Source organism: Lathamus discolor, chromosome 3 (assembly GCF_037157495.1).
Source record: "Lathamus discolor isolate bLatDis1 chromosome 3, bLatDis1.hap1, whole genome shotgun sequence".
Classification (NCBI taxonomy): domain Eukaryota; kingdom Metazoa; phylum Chordata; class Aves; order Psittaciformes; family Psittacidae; genus Lathamus; species Lathamus discolor.
In genome coordinates, this window is record NC_088886.1 from 56,825,165 (window position 1) to 56,851,826 (window position 26,662).

Sequence of the window (26,662 nt, forward strand, 5' to 3'; positions counted from 1 at the left end):
GTTGCTGTAGTTTTAACTGACCTTGTTCCTTCCTAGTGTGCAAAAGCACCTGAAAGGATTTTATTCTTTTTTTTCCTCCAGAAAGAAACACTTCTGCTTTATTTTGGACCCATAGTGTCTTCATTTCCCTTGTTTTGTGGTGTTTTGTCCCTTCTTAAGAAGCAGTGAGATTGTGATTTTTACAAGTGAAAAAGAATCAAGAAGCTGAGGGGCAAGAGGATGTTAAGAAGGGGTGGTGGAAACTTGGCACCTGAGCCTAAGACTGTCTGTGTCAAATCTCAACAGCCATGTTTCTGTCAATTATCTTCTTGACCAGTTTGGGTTGACAAGTAAATAAGTTTGGAAATTAAAAGGTTTTATCCCTTCCTGAAACATTTTTTTTTATAATTATTGCAGGACACTGAAAAAAAGTGTCTTTGAATACTTGAGCGAGTTTTGAATCAGATTAGTAAATTTAATAAGTTTAAGCTTAAGTTTTGCTGCTACAAAGGATTTTCTAAGAAGTGGTTTGATTCAAGGTAAAATTCATCTAATGTGTTTCCTTAGCTAGATTGCTGAATTTCCAGAAGAGAACTAGAGTAGTACTTTGGAATGAATATCCAGTATTTTTCTTTTCATAACTTCCAAATCGGCATAGAAGATGCACTCCAGAGAAAGATCCAAATGTAAAAATATTAATGATAATATGTATATGTACTCATCTTAGATTTTTGTTCTGACTAAAATTACTCTAGTAGATAACTGTGTCCTTTCTAAATCTGCTTTAAGTGCAGTGGATATAATAGGAGGTACATGGCTTAGCTTTTCAGAAAAATAATTGTCTCCAGATTTTGAACTACATCTGTAAGCCAACTGTTACAGAAGGCATTGAGAACCTTGAACGAATGACTGAGACCTGGCAGCAAGAATGTGCATTTCTTCTGTTGGGGTCTGGTTTAGAGCTGTGTGTTAAGTAGGGGTTTTTAGGAGGTCCATCCTGCTTCCAGTGAATACTGTCCATGTGTGGGTATGTCAGTTCAGCTGTCCAGATGTGTGGGTGTCACTTGTTTAATAGTGTGTTTACTTGCAGGGCCCTGCATTAGAAGACTTCAGCCACCTCCCTCCAGAACAAAGACGCAAGAAACTGCAACAGAGAATCGATGAACTTAACAGAGAACTACAGAAGGAAACAGACCAAAAGTGAGTGCATTTTTTTTTTTTTTTTTTTTTTTAGCTTTGTCATGATTCTCTGTTTCTTTTCAAGTCCCCTACCTAAGCCAACACTGCTCAGAAGCTAAGAGAGGATATACTAGCCCAGGCTATTAGAAAAGCATTTTTTGGTTCATGGTTTATTGTACATAAGTTCAGTTAGCATTGCTTCCTTCTGCTTTGCTATAAAACATTTTGATCCTGATGTTGCGTAGGGAACTCCGTATGTAAAATAATGCATAGAAAAATCAAGGTTGGTGAGCAACTGAGCTGCAACTTAGTGCATTAAGAACAGAATGTTATTCATATTTAGGAAAATGTGTATAACAAACAATACGGGAAACAGTACCGAGACTGGATAGAGCAGAGGTTATAGTTGGTGTCCTTGTGTGCTTGTGCATGACTTAAGAGGCAGGCAGTGCTAAGATGACAGAATGGGAAAAGGACTTGATTGTGGTGTGGGAGCAGTAGTTCATGGTGTCCATGCTTAGTATCAAATAATGGGTCAGGAGCTCATACCCATAAGCATTATTTTAACTTTAATGAACCAGTACTGATGTGTGTAATTATTGGTGGGTTTTGTATCTTCTTAGAGATGCTCTCATCAAGATGAAGGATGTTTATGAAAAAAATCCCCAGATGGGTGATCCAAGCAGTTTGCAACCAAAATTAACTGAGACTATGAGCAACATGGATCGTCTGCGGATGGAAATACATAAGAATGAGGTGAGACTCTAAAACAATTCCTTGGAAAACGTAAATGAATGGTAAAGTTGTAGTTTGCTTTGTAGGTTTGTAAATGCAGCATCTGGAGAAACTACCTGATTTAAGAAAGAGCTTCTGATGTGATTGCTTGCAGGGTGCCATATTTTGAAGTATATTCATGTAGCTAAGGTTGTACATTATTAAAGATGTACATTGTTCAGAAGGATACAGAATTTTTACTCTTCAGAAAGATTTTTTAATGTTCAGTTAATCTGAAATTTTTGTGATTAGAGATAATTCTTCTCCTGAAGACTATAGAGTATGGGCTAAGCATGAAGGATAGGTGAAGTGATGATGAGACTTCCCTGTCAATGCAGTGTGTGTGTGTGTGTGTGGCTGTACGCAGTTACGTGTGTGTATTAAATGGTCTTTGCTGGTTTAGAATCAAGTTTTCTTTGACACCAATATTTGTCTTTTTTTCCCTAAGGCCTGGCTCTCTGAAGTTGAAGGTAAAGTAGCAGCCAGAAGTGACAGGCGGCACAGCAGTGATATCAACCACCTTGTAACGCAGGGCAGAGAGAGGTCATTATTCTATCTCTACTACTTTTATGCTAGAATGAGTACATCTCTTTGATAGTCAACAGTAGGTGAGGGTTGTTACTTATCCCCTGAAAGTTTATATCCTTCTAAAGGAAGATCTTAATGGTTCTGAATTCTAGAGGTCATTTCATGTCATTATGGTAACATTACAAAAGTGAGTGTAATTGAAACACCCACTCAAGAAATAGCCTTTTAAAGCTGTTGGAGTCTGTTGCTTGAGATTCAGTTGCTTATTGTCGAATTTACATTTGTTTTTATAGCAGAATTCAGTCCAAGCCTTTCCTAGGTCAGTGCTTTCAGAAAATTGCCTCCTACAGTACATACAGAAATGACTAATGGGCCTTCCCAGAGTGGTTTTTTTTTTTTCCCCCTTGCTGTGATACATGTATGTTCCAAGTTTTAGAGCTAAGAACTCCTCAGAGTCCTCATGCTCCAATCATTGCATTATAGCCCTGAAGGCAGTTATACGGATGATGCCAGTCAGGAGGTTCGAGGCCCACCACAGCAACATGTGCAACCCAGTGAGTTTGATGATGAGTTTGAAGATGATGATCCATTACCAGCTATAGGACATTGCAAGGCAATATATCCCTTTGATGGTAAGGTTCACAGCATGCACAGTCATTCCTTGACTATAGGGCGTGGATTATTTCTTCTGGAAAAGACAGGTGAAATGATTTAAATCAACTGTATGAGCAATGAGCTGCTTATGAGATTTGTGGAAATACTTTACGAATCACTTGAATTTGTGAGCAGTGCTCTTGTGCTGTTTTAAAATAAATATTAGCACAGCTATTGGCAATAATCAGCTTTCTAATCAGAGTAGGGTTTTGTCTGTAAGCCTGTTTGAATGTATGTTACATTGCACAGATTTTTGGTTCTTCCTGTTTATATATAATCTGGAAACTGTGACCTGGGAAAAAGATGACTTGAAATTCTGCCTGAACATTGAAACTTATTTGCCTCTTGTTTCTCCCAGGTCATAATGAAGGCACTCTGGCAATGAAAGAAGGAGAGATTCTGTATATTATTGAAGAGGATAAAGGAGATGGGTGGACAAGAGCTCGAAGACATAATGGAGAGGAAGGCTATGTGCCAACATCATATATAGATGTAACACTAGAGAAAAACAGCAAAGGTGCAGTAACCTATATCTAATGATAAACTGGCAGCCTTCAGTTGTACATTCCCTAGGGAAAATAGTGTAAAAATGTTAAGTTGCACAGGTTCATGGAAAGCATTATGATATCAGTAGTGGTCTGTTGTTTGCAATGTGAGTTTGCTGTAGTTTTTTTCAGATATGATCTCACTAAATTACATATCTGTCTTACACTGGTTGGTAATTCTGACCAATGTCTTCTGCTTTAACTGATCTGCTAGGGTTCCTGCTTTACAGACCACTAAATCCAATTCAGCTGTCATACTGCAAAAGACCAGATTCTGCTTGTTCTGTAGGATACTTTGTTTTTATAGCGAGCTGAAAAATGGCTTAGTTTTAAAGAGATCTATCTCAGGATTTACCATTGCCATTTTTGTAACTTAAACTAAATGTTTAAAATAGAGGTTTTTTTTCTCTAAGAACTAACTGAACTCAGTTACTGAAAATTATTAATTTCCTTCCTTAACAAGTACTTGGCAGCTTTCACTTCTTAAACAGGAAAATGTTTTCTGATTCTGAAAGCTCAACAACAATACTCAGGAAAAAACATTATGATTAAGGAGGACAGAAAGTCCACTGACCTGGCTCTCCTTCCTTTCAGCACTTGTAATGTAGAATGTTGTGTATCAGACACAACTTGATTGTTTTAACTCTAGATACCTTGAAGCAAACAAAGAAAGAGACCATATGTAATGCTTGATGTCTTACTCAAACCTCTCTCTGCTCCTGAAATAGAATGATGTTATATTCTTAATCTGTGCCTGTATAATAAGTGTTTGAATTGCATCATGTTTAGTTTGAAATCAAAGTCTTAAATGTACAGCAATTCCCCTCTCTGAGGATTGGAAATGGCATTGCACTACTTGATTACTAGGGTGAAAGAAAAAGCTGATCTAAAAGCTGTGGCTTGTGTTTCTAATAAGAGTCTGTGGAATTAAGTACAAGGCTGATGTGTAGCCACTGAGAAAGGCCTGTTAGAACCAAGCATGCTCTGTCTTCTAAAGGCCTTCGGTAACTGTGTTCTTTTCTTTTTCCTCTTGGACTGCAGGTTCCTGAAGCGGGTTTCTGAGAAAATGGGCGAGATCTTGAAGGAGGTTACATGCAGCTGCTGGGGGGTGGGGGGTGGGGTTCTAGACTGGGAGGCCCAAGGGGAAAAGCTAGTTGCATGAATGCATGCAGACATACATTTAGTCACTAACATCTTAGCATCTCCATACATAGGTAAGGATGGTAACACAAATTCTTCAGTTTCTTCAGGAAAAGAGAGTTCCATTACCAGAATAACAAGGCTACTGCTCCTAAAATTGCTTTATTTTCCTTGTCTAAGTTGTCCCAGATGCACAAACTATATTTCAGCCTGTGCTATATTTTGGTTATATCTCAGTTACATTCTTCTCAACTCAATTGGCAATCATTTAGACCTGTAAGTCAGTTATCAGTCTGCTGTTCCCACCTCCATGCTCGCCGTTAACCTCCTCCTGCATGCCTAGGACAGTCAGGCATGTCTGCGTGACACTTTGCCATCATTGCTTGTCTTATTTTGTAACAAATCATTTTCTTCAACTATCTTCAGCACTAGAGTTCCATCCCAGTATCCATGTATGCTGCTATAACTATACCACTGCAACCATCATTACATTCCAGTTTTTGGCGTAACTGATAAGAGACCGTATGTGTTTGTGTTGATTTGGGGAAATGCTACATCTATGCTCTAGCCTACAATGCAATCAAGAGAAACTCCTAGAACTGTGGTCCATCTTCAGCACTTCAGTAACCTGTTGTGAGCACTGAAAACCTGGAACAGGTCCAGAGAGATTCAACACTGCGAGCTAACGACTGTTTTCAGAAGTCAACCACTTGCCATTCAAATGCTGCCTTAAACTAGAGTGCCTAATTCTGTTGTTTGCCAACACTACCACTTACAGTATCCCACAAAGGGCTTTGTGTCTCAGCTCTTTTCACAGTGCTGCAGCTGCTGAGGTAGCCATGGTAGGCGTTTTCTAGAGCTCTACTTTACTGGATACATGGTGCATCATGAATTTGATACATTGAAACGTGTATCTCTTCATTTGACTTTTAATATTTTTTTAGAATATTTTTATGGAAACTGTCTTTTAGTTTTTCACTATGAAGTTCCAATTTAAATTACTGCAGTGCTAGTCCATTTCCAGGTGATGCTTCATTGTATGGACCAGTTGAAATTTGAGTGATACTTCGTTAATGATCTATGTGCACTTTTACTTGTAAACAATTGAAATTTGGATATGTTTATATGTGTAAATATAGTTGTCTGCAGTGCCCCTCTTGCTTATGTTGTCTAGCCTCCCATTTGTGGTTCTATTAATAAATACACCATATCTGAGTTACTAGGGTGGTCAGAATTAGACTAGCAATGTTGGGGGGAGGGATACTTGTATTAAAGCAAGCTTGTCAACCCAGCCACCTGCTGTTTGTTTAGGGAAATGAAATCAGGATCAAAACATCAGGCTTTCCTGGGGTCTGAAGCAATAGTTAGATGCAGTAGTGCTGGATTCTTTTTAATTTCAGTGTTAGTAGGAACTGTACTACGAGTAAGACTGAATTGGAGTGACTTGTGTAGAGGTTTATTCCTTTTGTTATGTATACCACTATTACACAGCTTGACCTAGTGTATTATGGGGGCTATTAAACTCTAAAGTTTAGATTTTTGGAGCTTGTATACAGGGTTATTTATATAATAATGTGACATTACTCAATACTGACAAAACTACTTAGGTAGTTTTTTTTTTGGGGGGGGGGTGGGTTTGGGATGGGATTTTTTGGTTTTGTTCTGGGGTTTTTGGTTTTGTTTTCTTTTAAAATCTAGTGCTTTGGTTTTTTTTAGAGAAAAGGAGGGAATGTGATCTGTGTATTTTCTGCTAAAGGGCCTGTGGTTTGCCTGGCTAACAGCCTTGCAGGTCAGTAATAACACTTCCTGGTAAAGGACTAAATGTTCTTTTAAGGCTACTGTTTGTTTTTCTAAAACCAGGATTTGCTTCCTTTGGAGGCAGGTTGCTTTCGTGAGGGATAGTGCAACTTGTATGAGGGTTATTAAACATAGGAAAAAAAACATTTGTACTTGCACAGCTAGTTATAAATCACTTCTAAAATTCTGAATGTGAGCTGTCTTAAAGAATCTTACATTTTCCAGTAATTTTTAATCATTTTTTGTGCACATGTTGATTTCCTATATGTTAAATGCTTTGTTTAAAAATAGTGTTCTCTGTTGAGAATATTTTCATGGAATAAAAAAATCTTTTCATGGTCTATGGAATTACCTTCCCTACTTGTCTTCTGTTAAAGACTTCCAGCATGAGCACTGTAACTTCTTGTTACAGTGGCACAACCTCTGTTGTGATTGGAGGGTAGGAGGAACAAATCATAGCATTTCAGTGTTGGCTGTGTTGTGAGCCTGCTCAAATAATTTCAAATGCTGTAAAAGTAACATTTCACTTAATAATAATGAGCACATAAATCTCTAACCTTAGTTCTTGCTTAAACATGTATCCAGGTTCTGAGGATAATGCTTATACACCAGTTTTATATGTGACACAGTGGAATTTGCTGCTGGAGCACTCTTTATATAAACACCATGCATGCTGATTTCCTGTGAAAAGTGCTAACAGCTTATGCTTTGCCTTCATCTAAGAAAAAAATATTACTTACCAAAATGATTCACCTCAGTAAATGAGGCAAGTTTAATGTATTCATACACCCACATTTACTCATATGTGAAAGCATTTTAATTATCTGGATTGTTTGTTCTTGCCATTTCATCATTCATTCCTTGGCAGCATAGCTCTTGTTTAGGCTCCAGCAAAAGCACTACAGATGCTGTCTTAAACAAAAAGTAAGTTGTCCCAACATGTACACAACTCATTTTGTACCTTCACAGGAGCAATGATAGTTGAGCTTTCTGTTGTGATCACAGATAATTTCTGCAACCTGCAAATTATTTTGCATAAAGATACACTTTAATTCACAGTTCTATGTACAGTGAGCTATATTCATTAAAAGAATACTATACAACAAATTTTCTGCAATGTCACATACTTAATCTATTCTTGTATTTACACTGTTTGCTTAATTCTAATATTAAGAGGCCAGTGCCCTTAAATCTTGAGCATTGTTAAAATATTCTAACTGGGCAATACAGAAAGCTGTAAGACTAACTTACAGGGCTAACCTACCTGTTTTAAAGGAATCACTCACTGACTTAGTGACACAGTAAATAAATAATCTGTTTAGAAATCAGTAGTTTTAAAACAAGTGTGCATTGTGCAGTTAAAAGTTCTAAACATCTTGTGAAATGGAAGAAGTTTGTGCTGTATCAAATTGCCGAAAGAAAACCAAGGTTATTTCAAGTATGTCATTTAAATAGTGTTTACAGAGTCTTATATACTTAATTGTTCCACCTGCTTCACTGGGGGAGGTTCCAGTTTTCGGGAAAGTGCAGTTAAAATCTGGCTGAATTTCTCGTATCTTTCATTCTGATTAACTTGGGCTCCTTTGCTGCCCCAGAGCAGTCTCATTTGAAATTCTGTCTTGAAGATTTCACTCATTTCTTCATCTGGCTGAAAACCTAGTCAAGAAAAAGAATCCCACAGTATTACTATCAGACAAATTTTTTTATTCAGAAGAAATGGATTTTAAAATCTATTCCCTCCAAATAAGATAAGCCTTAGTGTGCTAGATTCCTTCTGTACAGTGATTTTAACAAGTTATTTTTAGCAAGTGACAGTCCTTTCCATTACTAACTCTATAGCATACAAATGCTTTAGGGACACTAGGACAGGCTATCCCCTTGCTCAATTTTTATGGTCTGTAATTGTCATTACAAGCCTGACCTTAAATACAGTTATTGCCGTATACATGCTACCTGCATCAAGATAGATACACTTTTAATTCACAATTCTATGTACATTCATTTATATTCATTAAAACAAATTTTAAACAAATTTTCTGCAATGTCACATACTTAATCTATTTTTTTTTTACAGTTGTTTGTTTAAATTTAATATTAAGAATCCTATGCATTCTCAGCATATTCTAATTTGGAAGTACAAAAAGCTGTAAGATGATCACTGTACAGGGGTAACCTAACTGTTTAAAGGGATCACTCACTGACTTGACACAATAAATAAATTATCTGTTTAGGAATCAGTAGTCATCTATCTCCCCTCACTGTTTCACTCTGAATTTAAAATACAGTCACATGTTGAACACATTGCTGCTTTCTGGCTCCAAGCAGTCAAGATCATAGTGCTGCATTTTGCACTGCTGTAAGAAAACCTCATTATGACAAATGGTGGTATATTTGCAACAAACAGAGTAGTGACTTGAAACTGTACACAAGAGAAGAAGCTATCCTTAGTCCTTACTGTACTTCTACTCAGCTGCTAGAAGGGTCAAGCACATTAAGGCGTGAGAACTTTGACTTTTATTTAGTAAAAACATATGCTCTGTTGATTACTGGAGAGCTACAGTGATTCATTACTGTTTTCTTTTAAGCTATATTGATGTTGTCCTCCGACTGAGTTTCCTGCAAGACATTTGCTACTGTCTCAACTCCCGTGAAAGAGGAGAAGAATTCCTTGCACTATTGGTGGCTTTCAGCAGAGACCTTATTCTTCAGACATAAACCCTGCTTTGTGTCAAGGTGCAGCAGTTTCTCCTACACTGCTCCCTACCTTCCAGCATCCGCTCTGCCGTCAGGCTGTACATTTCTGCATTCTGTGCTATCTGACGAGCCATGGCCAAGTGTTTGAGCATTATCTCACAGCTTTGGTCACTGCTTTCCCATAGGTCCATCCCTTCAAAAATGACAGCTTGCCTTTCCATTAAGGTAATGAGAGGCATCAGCAGTGGCACAGTTACATGGTTCTGTGGAGTACCAGTGGTCTCTGGAATAGATAACAAACAAATAGTATCAGACATTTCTGAAATTGCTAATTGAAGAAACTATTATAACTGCAGCATTCTCTTCAAAATTGGAAACTATTCTTTTTCTTCCATCTTCCAAACTAGCATATTACCTCAGATACACCAGTCCTACCATTTTCCAGGGCACCGGCTGGGGTAGAAGGCCAAGACAAGTTAGTGCTGGAAAACTCCTCTTACAGGAGAGGGCTCTGCTGTACTAGACAGTGGCACAGAGATTTAAAACACATTTAAAATCCGCCTAATTCCAATAAAATCTGTGAGGCTTATGTTTTCTTTCTCCATTCTCTTGGAGAAGTGTTCAGATGTTATTCTCTGCCTTGCATCGCTTTGGAGATGAGAGCTGCAAAGAATGGATGCAGGAGCACCTGGTGTTATCAGAGGAATTCTCTTACTAACCCATTCTTTGTATTTAGGGATTCATCCTCTGATCCAGTAAGCAAAGCAAATAAAAATCTAAATTTGCCAAAAGTATCTCTCTTCTGAGGAAGGAAGGAGATTTTTTTTCTGTCTTTGAGGCAAGGAAAGAAAGTGTTTCAGTTTCTGTTCCACAAAGAGGGAGTATAAGTTTGAGAAGGATGTTAGATTCTGCCTGGGTACATGCACACTAGCACGTTTGTCTGGCAGACCGTTTCCTTTTAGTGCGTTGTCTTATAGTACATTCTACAAGTTCAGTCCTTTTAACATGTGATACACAGCTATCCAAACAGCAGCTGCCTCATCTCCCTACACAGGAAATGAGCAGTGAGAAGTTAAAAGGCCAGACAGAAACCAGCATCACTCATACTCACTGTTCCACTCATCTTGTCCTTCATGCAAAGCTTTGCTAAATGGCTTCAGCTGTTTTTCATACATAATGGCAGTCTGGGTATAACGATGTCTCAGAGAGGTCCAGGTTTGTTCTAACCTAGTGACCTGTTCATAGACAATGACAGAATACCTGTTAGTGATGCCACGGCAGTCACAGGAACAGCACACTGCTAGCAATGAAGTATGTTCTGATGAGCTCTCTAGTCTTGATGAAGTTGCATAAATGAAAATAAACAAACTACCAAACAACTCCATGGTTTGGAACATGAAGAGAAACAGATTTTTACCTGTGGCATTTCCAGTGCTTTCATAATGGCAGAAAATCCATACAAATCCCCCAGTGAGTCCTTCAGCTCCACTGCAACTTGGATAATCCTGTTTAATGTTGCTGCTCTGTCTTCTACTGTTCCTGTGCAACCCAGGATATCCACAGCTATTCCTATAGCCATGGTATTGTGCCTGTAAATGACACAATTTATGCTGATTACTAAATAATACATTATGCTGTACATGTGTTCAGAAAAATCTGTTCAAAGGTTTATTTCAATAGCTTGGTGTGCCCCAGTGAACATACTCTTGCCAACATCTTTGTATCAAGAACAGTAACGCCATTATACAGAATAGACAATGTTGGCTTTTAAAATAAATTTAGTAAGATTTCCTGAAATAGTATACAAAATTCTGCTTAAGCAATGAATGAATGAACACTTCTGGAAAAAATTGTCCTAATTCCATTTTGTCTTCTGCACTCAAATCCTGGGATCTTTCCCCAAATTTTCAGCAACCAAACTACTGAAATCTGATTCAGAGCAGCAGAAAAGCTATATCAGGGATAGAAGACCCCTAACTGTTCCCCCTTAACTTGTGCAGAGGTTTTAGAATAACATTTGATGATAATTTTTTACTTTAGTAGTGCTTCTAGCCTCTTCCCCAGCTACAGAAGGCTATTGCCTTCAATTTCTTCAAGAAACACAGATTCAGCTATATTCTAGGTCCCCCCTAAACTTTGGCTTGGCTGAGATCTTAAAGGAGATGAGGGTGTTGAGTTCTAAGGACAGTTCCTCTTTCCCTGTGTTACATGTGTGGATTTGCCCCAGGACGTTAAGGAATGTTTCCCATACAAAAAGCGCTTCTATGCCGTATCTCTCTCTACCTTGCCCTCTGTACACATGAATTCAAGACAAACTTTAGATGAGCACCCTGAGGAAGCAGAGTACAATGTAGCAATGCTCTGGTCTTCTGGCCAGCTGCCCTGGAAATGAGTAACAGGAACAATTACCTTTCAATGAGGTCAAGGCGCAGTTGATGTCCATAAGGCAAGGTGATCAGTTCCAGCCCAGAGTTCACTCCCATAAGCCTCCTCATCTCTTCAGACACTTCCAGTATCCTTGCCACCTGCCAAGGGCAAAAGACCTGCATGTGATTTGAAACTCATTTACTTCAACTCCCCCCACAACCGCATAGAAGTCCTCCAGGTTAGTGCAGGGCATACAGAGCTAAGCGCGCAGCATACAACACTGGAATACAGTCATCTAATTCAGTGCCTTACACAAAAAGGCCAACATTTGCTTTGCCACCTTCATTTCTAAAAAGAAGATTGCTCTGAATGCTTTTGGATTAAATCACAGGCTCCTCATAAAGATTAATTAGTAAAAGGCCTTTAAGGAGGACACTGAATGTTGAGAGCCTAATGAAGCTAGCATGTGAAAGCTGACACCCTCACCAATTTGTCTTTGCTTTTTAAACACACAATATTAGCTACTGGTTACAGCAATAGCAATTACATATGCTAATTTGCTAATTATAGGCAAAATCACATTAACATACTAATGTGAGATTATCTGCTGGTTTAAGGCCTGTATGATGACACATGCACAAACCCATCTGCCTGCTCTTTACTGACGTATCAGCAGGCTTTCTTGGTTGTGAAAAGATGAAAGCAATCTGGGCCACACAACAAGTCTCCCTGGTACAAAATCTAGCACTGTCGAGAAACCTGTTTCACTTCTGGAGATGCAGGAGTGCTCTGAAGTCCCTAGAGACACACTGACTGCTTCTTCTTTGTCACAAAAAGTCCTCTCAGGCCTGCAAGTGGCAGATACTCCATCACCATATGGGTGCTCCTCTCATTATTAGAAATCTCACTATTTAAAAGGCAAACAGCCACTGCTGCCACTCGAGACAAGCTATGAACTTCAGCCTTATCACAGATCTCAGTACAAAGCATTTATTCTGGCCCAGTTTGCATGCCAATCCTGTTGCATCATGCAGTTCTTATCAGTGTGGTAGTATGCAGCAAGTTACCAACAAATGACAGCCATTGGCTCTCAGCACTGCAAGATAAAGATAAAACAGACTTCTCTACATGTCCCAGCCAGTTACTGTTCTTACTCCAAACCCCAAAAATCTGTTTCTGTAAAACACTCCAGTGACTTCTAATGAATTGTGCAGGCTCCCACACTTCCAAGAGCAGTTTTCTTGACCCCATTCCAGAGCTCATAGAATTTAAAATAAGGAGACTAATAACAACCTAATTGAATATAGTAGATATAAAACTCCCTTACTAATTCTCTAAGGCATGCATATCCTGTGCCTTCAAGCAACATACATTTTAACAGTATATTAAAAGACATTCTGGTTTTTATTATGAGGTTCAAGGAGGAAAAGGTGAATTTCAGAACTAAAATGTCAGAGAATGCTCTTGCTACTCTCGGAACCATAGTAAAGAAGCCACAGTCTATCACTTCTGAAAAGACCAAGCAGTTGTAGAACTGAGTTTTTCTGAGTCACCATGTCTGTGTGAAGCCTCACTTGGCAGCAGCCAACACTGCTACTGAGGAGAGAAGCTGCTTTTGATGCTGGCAGGAACCCAGCAGCTGGCAGGGAATGGCACACTCATCCCACTGCTGCTCTGATGAACTACCCCCTTCCCAGACCTGAGGTGTGAATCAGTGCAGCAGCACTAAGCTGAGCACCAGACATGTTTATTCTGGAATATCACCACTTCCTTTCTCGTCTGCAGTGGAGCTGCCCAGTAAGGAGCCATGCGTGTTGCTTCTCAAGCTGCACTTAAACCCAAGCAAAGCCCCAACACTCAGTTCCTGTAGCTGCTCTGTGGCAGGTACAGCAGCAGCCCAGCAAAGTGGTGCAGATTCAACTGCAGTTGCATTTCATGTATTACAAAAAGTCAACAACTCACAAGGAAATGACTTCTCCTGTCCTGCCGTATTTCTGAACCAGCAGCCTATCCCCAGCTCTGTCAGCTGAACAAAGTCTACACTGTAGAAAAAGAATGCTTTGTGGTTTTACATCTTTCTAAACACTTTCCTAGCAATACAGTTCTCATAGGAGAAAAATGCACAAGGCCTGATAGCTGTTTTCCCTAACCACCTGTCCAGCCATAAGACAGAAACTCAGATAAAAAGAGCATTTAGTTTAAATACATTTAGTTCCATTGAACGTCATACCAGCCAGGGTATGGCAACCAGGTAATGTCTGTCTACTGTTTGCCCTTGTGAGCTAACTGGCTATTTCCTGTCACAAGTGGTACTTTCCACAACGCTCTACAGCACAGACAGCTCACCCTCCAGTAACAGAAGAAAGGCTGAATCACAGATACACAGCAACTGATTAAAAGGATGTATGAAATGCTGAGAATTTGAGTCTTAAGTCAAGGATGGTGGGAAACCTTTAGTCCAAAGGGTTGGTTAACATTCTTGTTCTTCAAATAGAATCACAGAATGGTTTGGGTTGGAAGGGACCTTAAAGGCAGGGATACCTTCCACTAAACCTGGTTGCTCAAGGCCTGTCCAACCTAGCCTTGAGCACTGACAGGAATGGAGCATTCACAGCTTCCTTGGGCAACCTGCACCAGGGCCTCACCACCAGTACAGTAAAAAATTCCTTCATTATATTCAACCTAAATCTCCCCTGTTTAAACCCATTGCCCCTTGTCCTATCATTACAGTCCCTGATGAAGAGTCCCTCTCCAGCACCCTTGTAGGCCCCCTTCAGATACTAGAAGGTGCTAAAAGGTCTCCACACAGCTTCTCTTCTCCAGGCTGAACTGCCCAAGCTTTCCCCATGTGGGAAAAAAAAACACGTCAACACCCTAAAAATTCCTACAATCAAGTCAATACATTTGTTGTATTAGCTGCAAATCTACCCATTAATCTTTTCAAATTGGTTTTGTAAGAAGTATGAACTTGCACAGTACAAAATAAAATGCAAGAGTTTTCTTACCTTGCAGTCCATTTTAAGAATATGCTGTGCAATAACCTTTGCACTGTTGTTGGTGAAAAGCTCCTTAATTCTTCTTAACATTGACGTTTCCAATGGCTTGTTTTCAGGAGGAAGTAGTTTGGATTCAAAATTATTCGGTTTAAAACTAGACACAGTCTCAAACACAGGTGCAGAAAATATGCTGTCATCTTCAGCCATACTAGTTGAAGCTTCTAAATGATCTGCAGAGTTCATCATAGGGTCATCTTCCAGGATCAAATAGTTTGTTTCAGAGTTCCTGAATGAGTGTGTTCCTCTCTCCTTTCGTATCAGATGTTCCACATAGCTGGTTTTCTGACATAACTGCTGCTTTGTTGCTACAGGATCTCCGGCAGGGCTTAGTTCACAGTATTGTTCTTCTGAACTGTGGGAAGCTAAGGGAGAATCTGGGGGCTTTATCAGGGGTGCTTTGCTGGGTTTAGGTGGAGGCTTTGGGCAGAGCTGACTGTCTGATCCTCTAAGAACTTCACCTACTTGTAGCTCAGAGGTGACTTTCTGAACAACTGTGGGGCTTAGAGAAGGCTCACTGCCTGTTCTAAATGCAGGAGAGCTTGGATATGGGTCTGCATATGCTTCAGGTAATCGAGATGGATGTCTTGAACCTGCAAGGGAAAATGGAATTTTAGAAGGCCAAAACATGTATCACTCCTGATGCCTGTCCCAGGGTTCATGTCTTAATCCTGATTCCTGAGGAAAATATTGACAGATCATGTCACTTACTTTCTGACAAAATGCATATGAAATTGTATTTTGAGGAATGAGCTAGCCAGTAAATTCCATTTTCTTGCTGATGCTCCCCAAATCCCAAATACACAGAATAGCTGCCCCATAATACTATTCTGTGGTAATGCTGACAATAATTCCAGTCCCTGCTGCATACATAGGCTATACTGTCAGAGCTGGATGGTCTCCATGGCTTGGAATAGGAGGCTTCTTTGTAACCTGATCTAGGCCATAAAAGCAGAAACTTCCAGCCACACCACATAAAAGATGAGTCATTTCTGAGAATGACAAGTTTGAGATGAAAGGAAAGCTTCCCACAGTCAAGCCTGAACCTGCCATGAGGTATGGAAGGAACGAATTTCAGGGCTGCTAACCTTTTTCCTAGATGGTAGCTGACGGCAAGAGGGGGAGAAACACGTCCACATGCTTCTGTGTATTTATATGTCATTCTGGACTCAAGCCTCAGCATCCAATCTAGGACTGAAGCCTGTATCAGACATTCCCAGTCTGCAGTTCTCTGAGCATATACTGGTATCCCCAGCAAAATGGCCAGTTGCAGCACATGGGCTTTGCTGCTTGTTTCCAGCTGGCTCTCAATTTCTGCAGACAAAAATCTGCAAAGCACAGCCTGACACCAGTTGTAAGCAGTATGATACCAGAACCTGCTTGAAGGACCCCATGATGAAATACACAGCAGTACTCTTCAGATTAACTGGTGTAGTACCAAAAGAAAACTTTTTGCAGCCATGGATTGGAATAAGACAATCGATTCGAGTACAGATGGGCAGAAACTTGTTCTATGAATATCTGTCCATTGAATTGCTAAACACAGGAGCACACCCTTTCTATCAAGATACATTCTCACTTTACAAATACTCAATATTATCTTTGTCTCAAGAATTCTTTCCACAATAGGCACTATAAATTTAACAGCTACCACATTCAAAATGACTAGCAGCCTCAGAAGTGAAACACTAGAATTTGTCCATAGGGAACAGATGAAACCTTGAAACTTCCTGAGCCAGTATGTTAGTATGGATACAATTGCTTACATCTCTGAGGAGTTCGAGAAAGAAAAAGCCACCATCAACAACTGATCAGGTGTTGGTACACCCTGTACCACTGGAGGAAGACAATGACAGTCGCCATGGAACCAGACAGCAGCAAAAGGAACAAAAAGCAAAAGGGGTGGGGTGGGTAGGTTGAATACAAAAGCCAAAGCAGTGTTTTTTTCCTGGGGAGGAACACTAGCACACCTGCATATTTGTGGAAGCAGTTACCTGACTTCCATGAGACAGGGCTTCTACTTAATAGACTTGTCAAAATGACATGAGCGAGACAAGTCAGTTCTTGTAAAGCACAAGCAAGGAAAGGTCATACTGTCAAAAAGATACTAATGGCAACTGTAGCTGTTGTTTTTTCCTGTGGAAGCCTACTGAGCTGTGTGCCAAGGTACTCAGCTACCTGGTGCACTGTAAGTGAAAACCCTATTCCAGTCACTTAAGGAGCAAGCAATATGCTAACACAGCTTACACTGGCCATTAGATATATCTGTATATAGATACATATAGATATACAGATTTATCTTTTGTATACAGGACTGAGAACACTCAACAATCTCACTTTGGTATGAAGCATAATGGACCACCTGGACACACACAAATTCTAAGTGTGAAACATTTAATTATAGAACATACCTATTAGCAGATAGCTCTCTGACTGGTGAGCCTTCAAAGGGAATCTTTTTTCCAAAACATGATCCAAACAAGCTGGCTGACTACCACTTTTCTCTTTGTTTCTAGGGTAAACAAAAATGCAAACAAAACCATAGCAATATATGTATTATATAAACCATATATATCCAACATCCTTAACACACATACCTAATTGCCAGAATATATCAAAAACAGTGCAAGGATCATTAGCTACCCACTTGGGCAGCTTATAAGAATAAAAGGTATTTCATGCTGTTGTGGCAGAAATTAATGGGCTATAATATATGTGACCCTGCAACATTCATGAGGGTGTTCCTTGGTGTTAAGATTTTTTAATGGAACATTTGTTTTGGACACTGAAATTAGGATCCATTATCCCACACTTGTCATTTTATTGCAGAAGTCAAACATGAAGAGAAAGTCTTCTTTGGAGCAGCAAGATTTTATTCTAATCTTTTGTTTTATTCTAGTCGAGATTTGCCAAGAACAAACTGCACTGCTGTTGTGCTTCCAGAGCCTACATTTGCTCTCACTCATTTGCTAAAAATCAACAAACCCTCATACCTAGTTTTCCATCTAAAATCAGAGTGAAAATTCACATCACCTACAGCCAGAGCTGATAGCCTCATTTCCCTCCGTAAGGACAGCAAAATTAAAGTACCTCAAAAGATTGCCCCTGGGTATGCTCTGCTCCGGGGATTGCATGCTGGATATACCAAGACTCAGCCTTTTTGCAGTTTCTGGTTTTCCTTCAGGGATACTTGGCTCTTTTTGTCGGACTGGAGTTACACCGTACTTTTCCTCTAGACACCTGAGAGGCACAGTCCTGTTGATAGGCTGAAAAATAATTGCTCCACTCTGCTTTGATATTGGTGTGCGATTCCCAACATAGTATCGAACCAAGCCGGGAATGCTGTCAAAGCTTTCCAGTTCAAGCTGATACTGAACACGGCAGTAGGCTTCATTGAGTCTTAGAACTGTTCTGTTGATCTTAAAATGCTGGGAGGTATTTTTCCACTGACAGGTAAGAACATAGTTCCCAGGACTGGAAAGAGAATCCCTGATCAGAAAGTCTCCATCTCTCTGAACCAGGCTTTCTGCCACCTTTTGAGGAAAAAGGATTATGCAAAAAGAGACTTTTAGAATCAGAAAACAAGTAGTCAGACAACACACCACCACACAGTATTCTTAAACGTAGGACTTCATTTGGCTGATCTGGAAGGACAGATAAAGCCAGAAATATAAAGAAAAGCATGAAGTGCAGTAGAAGAATCATGTCTCCAATTCCAAACTTAAGAACCCATCCCACAGCAGAGATCTGGAGAGATTTCTTTGAAAATGCCCAGCATGACCCACACCTATGTATTTCTTATAGTTTGCTAACAGAAAATAAGGCGTGAAGGGAAAGCAATGACTCAGGATTTTAGACTTGAAAACATCTGAATAGACACACTGAGGTTTAGAAGCCTACTTACTACAGGACTCCAGAATTTTCTTTTTTTTTATTACCTTCAGTGACAGAAGGTTTCATTTTTTATTCTTTGTGAATACTGCATAGTACTAGGAAGAGTCAGAGCAACCCGGTTTTTCCTTTCTGAGTTAGTCCTTTCATGTGATAAACTCTGCATCTAACAGCTAATCTTGGGTGCAGTGTACGTGGGTGCTGTGCGGGCTCTCCTTACCGAGAGGAGGGGCGGCCTGCGGCTCTGGCCAGAGCCGGGAGCCCCGCAGGGGGAGCTCCAGGCGCTCTGGGAACCGAAACTCCAACCCAGCCACAGCTTTAACACATTTCAAAGATGTTTCTAAGGATTAACATAAAGTTATTGCACAGATTTTGTTGTGGGACTTTTTTCCCCTCACCCAAATTCCAAGTGCAAGAAAGAAAATACACAAGAACATCTTAGCTTTGGTCAAGAATACTGAATCAAATTAATGTCCGTGTGCCTGAACAGTATTGTGGGAACAGTATTCTCATATAAAGCTTAAATTCCATTTCTACCTTTATTCACACAAATCATGAAATAGCTGTGTTTTCCACTGTTGTCTGCCCTGAATCTTTTCCCAGACTCATTTTATTACCAAGTTGTGATAAATACCATAGCTTTCACACAAATAAGCATTATGTTTCTACTAAATTAATGAAGATATCAGAGATGTGTATAGTACTTAAGTACAATTCTGCTTGTCTACAAAAGCTCAAAGCATGTTTGGCAATGCAATGACCACGTACCTGCCAAGGAATACGTCCATGGTACCAAGCATGGCTACGCAAGTCTTCACTACTCAGCTGCAGTTCTTCCTCTAACTCCTTCTTCAGCTTTTCTGGGCTGTTGTCCATAACCTGCCTCTCCCTAGAAAACTGTAATAAAAGATTAAAAGCTTCAACTGTGCCAAGTTTAGTGATTAACATTTTACCTGGGTTCTAACTTCAATCACATGATCTGCACCAGCCACTGGAATGCAGGTGCTGCTTTCAGCAGCCTGGCTTGGGTTCACCCTCTGCATTTGTAAAATCCAGCATTCGGCGAGGTAACGTGATTGTTATACACTGCACAGAACAGAGCACAGAGTTCTGTCTGTACACCAAACTAATAGTGACACACCTACAAAGGCACTTACTTCCTCTTCCCAACAATAATTCTAACTATACCCACAAAAACGGAGCTGAACCCAAATGCCCTGCTCCAATACTGTTCCTCCTACTTAAACTTGCATTTTCAATTCAGATTCTTTCTCCCCCACCCCCCTGGAACCCATCCAATTAAGAACATTTCAAATGCATTGAGACAGGCTGGACATAAATATTTCTGTTCCACCAAATTCAGTTTGCCAAAGTAAATTTTCAGCCTTAAAGGGCTTACTTTTATGGTCATTAAATCTGCATGTTCCCCCTTCTTAAGGGGAAAAGGTCCTGTTGCCTCATAGCATATAACACATGAGAACTGCTTAGAGATATCTCCATCACCACTACACTACTCCTATAAAATTATCGGACAGTTCCCAGCTTCTCCTCTTCTTAGGGTACACAGCTTCCACACTGGACCACCCTGGCTCCTAAGTCCTTCTTGTGGATGCAGTGTGGTCAACAAAGTAAAGTGCAGAATCTTCTCTAGAGAGTTGTCATGTACTTTCATAAGCTTCTCTCAGTGGAGGGAAGTTCTTTGGACTTCCTTAAATCCCCCAAGGGCTGGGGACTCTAGTGCATTCTTATTATTGCTGAAGAGTTTCCGAAGCCTAAAATACTCAAGAGATCCATTGCAGGATATTCTATGTATTGTACAGTATTGAATTCTATGTATTCAATGTAGAATATTTTACACTGACCAAAGAATCCAAGTATACCCCTCTCTTAAAAGAAAGTACAGGGAAGGAGTGAGATGTGAGAGGGCCTCCAGCTGGAGTACAGACTAAAATGCAAGATTTTGCTCCAGTGTGTTATGGATTTTATTTTTCCTTTAGCTCTGAACATGAGCCAAACCCCACTGGTTCCCTTCACTGACACACTGATGTAAATATGCAACCAATGCATTATTCAAACAAGAACTGGGAACGCTCGCCCACCAATCCCATTCTCCCTATGAACCCTGCTCTCTATAGCATTTCCTTTTTCATACCAAGCATTCAAAGCACCTAACCGTGGGAGCAGGTGGCACACATTTAGCACTTGTTTCAACAATCCTCCCTGTGATTTAAAGCAGACTGAATTACAACAGATTACTAGACAGCAGATTTTTGGTGGAATAATGCCAGAAGAAGCATTCTACTGCCAAGACTATTTAAACATGCTGGGAGCCCAGAGAAATTCTGAGATAAATTCTCCTCTCCTCTCCTCTTTTCTCAGAGAAAACTAAGGTTTTTCTTAGACAAACACAAATTAGCATAGTAGCTTACACAGGAAGGCGAAAGATAAAAAACACCTGGTAAAGAATCACTTGTCATCTTAGCTCTGCTTCTGTGAACCATAACAGGGTGGTACATATCCATACAAATGTGGTTCAAAACAGAAAAGCATTTTCAACAAGAAGTAAATCCTTTGTGCTTTTGTACAACCAAGGTCTTTCACCAACTTTCCCAAGCCTAACCCTGACCCTGACATCCCCCTCTACCCCACACCTCTATGACCCATCACACTAACATAGCTAAAGGACTAGCAGCACATACCTGCTGCCTTCATTTCCCAACTCCAATTGCTGGGTACCCAGTTAAAGCTGACTGACACTGATTCCAGGATTAACAGTTACGAATTTCACTACTACATCTTACAGGATGGTAACAAGTATTACATCATTTGCATAAATGGTAGGTAGAGTGAAGAACAAACACATTGAGAATAGATTTTTTTCAAGAGCACCTTTACCCTGACCACACAAGTAAGTGGCTGGAGAAATTTTACAGTATCCCCTCCAATCTAAATCACAGCATTTTGTTTTAATGGCATAAAAATCTCTAACATTCATAGCTGTGTATTTTGCCGATCTTCTGAAAGGAAGTGTTACTTTAATTGTAATGAATTGTACTTACAATTTTGAAAGACACTTTTGACTGAACAGAGATCTTGAAACACAGAAAACTACTGTACAGGTTGTTACCATCATTCCAAAAGCATACCACTGCACTTCAGTGGTAGGCAAAGCTACTGTAAATGGAACAGGCTGCAGTACACAAATGCAATCACTGAATTTGCTTAGGAGAGCTAGATTCTTAGCCAACAAGAAGAGCTATACATCTCTGTGCATGGGCTAATTTCATTCATTGTACTGACACAGATTATCTTAAAACCCCAGGACGATCAAGTTACAGATGCACATGAATTACAAATACAGCAGAGAAATCTAGAACTTCTGGTTGTTCAATAGATTTTTCACTACTCAAATAACATAACAAGACACATACTGCATTTGAAGTACATCTAGCAACACAACAAGAAAAACATTAAAGGGATCCAAACCAACCAAATGGTTAATATTCATGATTACTGGTGTGTTAAAAATCCTCTTCACCATGGTCTACCGCATTTGAGCATATTCTGATTGCCAAAGGTCAGATATCTCCTGAGATGAAGCAAACATGCTTAAATAACCCTTATGCAACTCTGAACTCAGTGGAAGAACTCCTGTGGCTCGCACAAATCCCAAAATACATGGGGGGGAAACTGCCTAGGTAAGCAAGTTTAGTAATTGCATGTCTTCCTGGACAACTTTTTGTTGGTTGAGGCCAATTTCTGATACAAACCCTTTCCATTAAAGGAGAAGTGTGACCAGTGATCTGACTGTAATCATATCAGCCTATCCCTTTCTATGCTAAACACTTTACCAGAGGCCCCCAGTCCTGCAAGTATCTCTGCATATGCTCAGATACACGTCATGCAAGTGAGCTCTCAAAAATCACTCCTGGCACAGACTGCACAAGCATGTTAGTCTGTAAATAAGGAAGAGTGTAAACTTAAAACATTAGTTATGGCAATGGGCTTTCTTTTCATAGAAAAGGTGACCTATTCTACAGCCTCATTTCCGAAGAGCACCCAAAAGCTAATGGGCAGTAATGGTACGCTGTAAATTTGCACTAACTTCATAGTGACAAACCTTCATTTACTAGTAAGTCCTTATTTTTTTTACTTTAAGATGTCATATTGACTCCTATCCAATGACAGAAACAAACCTGAATTTACAGCTAGATTGTGAAGTGGATGGTAAAAAATGAAAGTAAAAAAAAAGTCTAGGGCAAAAATTAAAAGACTTGAGTAAATTCTTCAAGAAAACATGGTGGAAGCAACACAGGGAAGCTTCCAGCTTAAACTCTTCCAGATTTCCAAATAGTAGCAACCCTGTCAGAGAGCCCTGGAATATAAAAGCAAAGCAAGTCAACAGAACTCTTTTCCAACACAGATGCTTTTCCTGACTTACAAAGAACTCTCCCTAAGTATGTGCTTTCCAGAACTGTTTGTTCACATTTTAGTTGCATTGTTTCCAGTCCTGGTGCTATTTTAAGATATTCCTGCCTGCTGAGCTTTTTGTGAACAGGTCTTTAAAAAAAAAAAAAAATACAAAGCTACCAAGCGACAAAGTATTATCAACCTCCAGCAGAAGCCCTCAAACTTACCTACACACCCAATGGAGAACAGAAGTGGGGGGGGGGTGGGGTGGGGGGGGTGGGAAGAATTTACAGTCAGTAAGTTTAGTGTTTTCAATAAATGTCATGCAAGTTTATTATATTTCACAAAGAATTTCTACTTCAGGGCATTAAACTAAAAGCAGATTTTCCTTACAGATGTAACAAACTACCCCTGATGTCATGTACTATTTCACTTTCTTTTTTTCCAGGCAAATGTTAATCTAGCATACAAAAAAATGGAAAACATCGACGTTTAAGTAAATCTAACATCAAAATACGATCTTAGGTAAACTTAAAAAGGAATTGATATACCACAATACGCTGTTGCTGTGAAACTTGTGAACATATTAGTGGTAATTTCTCACAATAATCTATTGTTTGTGCATCCAAGGGGTTACTTTCATATGATTGATTAGCACCCTTCAAAGGAAACTCACTGTAGCAAGCTCTTGTGTCAACCATCCTGGCTGAATTTCTCACATTAGAGTAATTTTTAATTGTGCTGAATAATCTACCATTTGAGGCTGGTGATACGAAAAATAAAAGTCCCACAGTTATTTTTGTTGTCTACTGGCAGTGGATTCTTTTCTCAGTTCATATCTCCAGTAACTTCAGTGAAGTACATGTACTGATAGAGTATCAAAACAGTAGAGATGAGAATCACACAGGTTTCTACGGAGGCTTATTTCCACTGTTATTAATTCCTCTCTAAGGTGATTAAGTAGGGGTTTTGTTTGGTTGGATTTTCTTGTTGTTGGTTGGTTTTGTTTTAAACAGCTTGATTTATGAGGAAGAGACTTTTACTTTATGGACACAGCTTGGAAGTGGTCCAAAATCTGCCATGTTAGATCAGCTCCTTCAGTTCTGATAACATGAAATTTCCCATCACATCTCTTCCTACCCTTCTGGCAAAATACTGTGTACTTAAAGGGCAGCCAAGGACTGTTACAGGCACACAACTAAAGGTGGCCATCATTTCCATCCAACCTCTATTATCCCCTGGTGCTTTGCACAGCTCTGCCAGCTGATATTTAAATTGGCCCAAAAGGCAGCCCTGGAACCACCTGAGCTCATGTTGCCTTGAAGAATTCAAGAAAAAAAAAAAAAAAAAAAGAAAAAGGAGGTAATTATCAGGGATAGATAAGAACAGCTCTACAAAAACTGAAGCATGATCTGATTGAGGAAATAAGCCAGTGCCTTTCTTAAACTTTCAGTAAAAGCACTTTATATACCTAAACCAAATCTATTACACCTTTCTCCCAAATCTATCTTTTCTCTAAAACTAGAGGCCTGCTATGTTTGCTTAAATACAGCACGAACTCCAAACTACAACTTTCTGAACCTGTAAAATCACTAGGTCCTACAGAATCTCCAAATAAATGAAGAGAGATGGGAAATAGTTTGTTGATTCATCAAAACCTTAACTCTTGCAAGATTTACATATCTTTTAGTCAAGTGTATAACATAACAGCAAGACCAATCAACAGAAAAATATGAAAGGGGTGCTGAGGCAGGGACAGGAAATACCAAGAGGGAACACAAAAATGTGAAACAAGGAAGAAAGGGACAGATGCACAGACACTGGACACTAAAAACATCTGGAAAAGTAAAAAATGAATTAAATTTTTCTATTTCCTAACCACTAGAGAGCAATCAACTTGTTCACATAGAAAATGAACAATCTCTTGTCAAAGTTCCAATTCTGGATCAAGATATACTTCACTGGCTGCACAGATCCCTTAAGTCTCTAACCCTGTGCTCTTGTGGTCCTGACCAGAATAACTGACTGGCACTATGAGTTGGTTTTTTTTAAATACAGTCATGTCAGTTCATAATATTTTAATTTTCATTATAATGAGTACAGCGTATTTAATTTCACTTACAATTCTACTCATCAGCCACCAAAATCAACAGGCTTGCACCAGGCATTTAAATAATACCCATGCGCAAGCAGAGAAGATTACTGTTGGTCTTTACTTTCTCCTGTACAAGAAAGTAATATCATTGACCAAGAGCACATGGGCAAAGTTATTTTTGATTTTTTTTTTTTTTCAGAAGAAACTAATGGGGAAAAGGGAGTTTCTAAATTTAGGAAACCAATTTCTAATTAACTTGGACATTTTGAACAACTGTGGCAATGTTCTTCACAGGGGCAGGTTTTCTTCATCTTCCAGAGCACACAAAGTTCATGCAGGACTGTGACAAGTGCTATATTAAGTAATGGGAGGTACAAAATGGGTGTTAAAAGTCTCTCTGCATAGATGACAGACAAGTTCTATGGGCTTTTAGTTTTATTTATCTCTAATTGTTGTTTGAGACATAGAACATCTATAAAAACTTTCACCATGCCCAAGATACTGGAGAGAAATCTTGAACCGCTCAAAGAGATTAATTAACGTAGGAGGATGGTAATTTTGAAGCCACAAGACTTCTGTGTGCTTGTTTAGGCAACAGGTGACAACTTTTGAGGTTACTGATGAAAAGATAAATCATCATGAAAACTTACATCATGAGTGTGACAGCTCTTTCAAATCAAATACACTCCATCATGGGCACGTTCTCAGTCTGCCTGACATTCACAGAAAAGCTGCCATTTTTTTATTAACTAGCGAGATGTCTGGGAGGAGGAAAATGAAGGCTTCTGATACCAACATCAGCCTAATGTTAGCTGAAGGTAATGGGAAGACTGAATTCTAGTGCACTCTGCTTCCACTTTCGACTACAACACTACACTGATAACAAATCCTTAACTTTCTAGAAGACTAGATCCAGAACTAGGAGGACAGCCTCATTTCTAGAATATGGATCCTGAGAAATCCTGAGTTTGAGTTAGCCAAATCCTAATCTCCTCAATCAATGACTTTGGGGATTTTGACTACCAAATCAAAAGGATTTTAGAAGCTGTGTAGGTTTTTTGTTTTAATCTGAGAAATACCTAAATGAAAGGTATTACCAAGAAGTTGAATGCATAAGTATCTACTGGGCAACGTTCCCATTCCCATAGAACAGGAATCACAGAGTACCAGTGGTCCCTATGCTATCGATATATTTAAGATAGACAGTACAATGGGGTGAAAGTTTAATAAACTGCCTAAAATTATCATGGGAAACTGAAAAACTATTGCATAATATCAGACTCATTAAACCCCAAAATCAGCAGGAAGGCAACTGGGAATCAAAGTTCAGGGAGCTAGACAAAATTTTACATCATTTTGATAAGTCAATCTCTTCCGCACGTCATTTTGGCCCCCCCCAGCAGCACCACATCTAACATCAAAAAGGCAGACCCATAATGCTGGATGGTGATGACTTATGTTATCAAATCCAGCTGCCTCCACGTACATGCTGAAACTGGATACATGAAGCCTGAGGATGCCAGCAAAACAGATTTAGATCATCACATACTGAAGAA

The 26,662-nt window shown here is 39.5% G+C and overlaps 2 protein-coding genes across 15 annotated transcripts in view; one reads left to right on the top strand and one right to left on the bottom strand.

Moving 5' to 3' along the window:
* The window catches only part of FNBP1L (formin binding protein 1 like), a 56,203-nt gene extending 51,432 nt beyond the window's left edge, over nt 1-4,771 (top strand). For 4 of the 5 annotated variants that reach the window (XM_065675423.1, XM_065675424.1, XM_065675425.1 and 1 more), the window contains 5 exons: nt 1,070-1,179; nt 1,782-1,914; nt 2,381-2,475; nt 2,944-3,092; nt 3,473-4,768. In XM_065675423.1, coding sequence (XP_065531495.1) covers nt 1,070-1,179; nt 1,782-1,914; nt 2,381-2,475; nt 2,944-3,092; nt 3,473-3,651 — 666 coding nt within the window. In that variant the 3' untranslated portion in view covers nt 3,652-4,768. Of the gene's footprint in view, nt 1-1,069; nt 1,180-1,781; nt 1,915-2,380; nt 2,476-2,943; nt 3,093-3,472 lie in introns of all 5 variants that reach the window. The other variant, XM_065675421.1, reaches the window with a different exon arrangement.
* A 2,619-nt stretch (nt 4,772-7,390) lies between these two features.
* Nucleotides 7,391-26,662, bottom strand: part of BCAR3 (BCAR3 adaptor protein, NSP family member) — a 94,462-nt gene continuing 75,190 nt past the window's right edge. For all 10 annotated transcript variants that reach the window (XM_065675414.1, XM_065675411.1, XM_065675419.1 and 7 more), the window contains 10 exons: nt 19,370-19,498; nt 17,801-18,243; nt 17,122-17,222; nt 14,663-15,303; nt 11,700-11,815; nt 10,708-10,879; nt 10,402-10,525; nt 9,361-9,573; nt 8,086-8,252; nt 7,391-7,615 (listed from right to left, as the gene is read on the bottom strand). In XM_065675414.1, the coding sequence (XP_065531486.1) occupies nt 7,547-7,615; nt 8,086-8,252; nt 9,361-9,573; nt 10,402-10,525; nt 10,708-10,879; nt 11,700-11,815; nt 14,663-15,303; nt 17,122-17,222; nt 17,801-18,243; nt 19,370-19,498 (2,175 nt within the window). In that variant the 3' untranslated portion in view covers nt 7,391-7,546. The remainder of the gene's footprint in view (nt 7,616-8,085; nt 8,253-9,360; nt 9,574-10,401; nt 10,526-10,707; nt 10,880-11,699; nt 11,816-14,662; nt 15,304-17,121; nt 17,223-17,800; nt 18,244-19,369; nt 19,499-26,662) is intronic.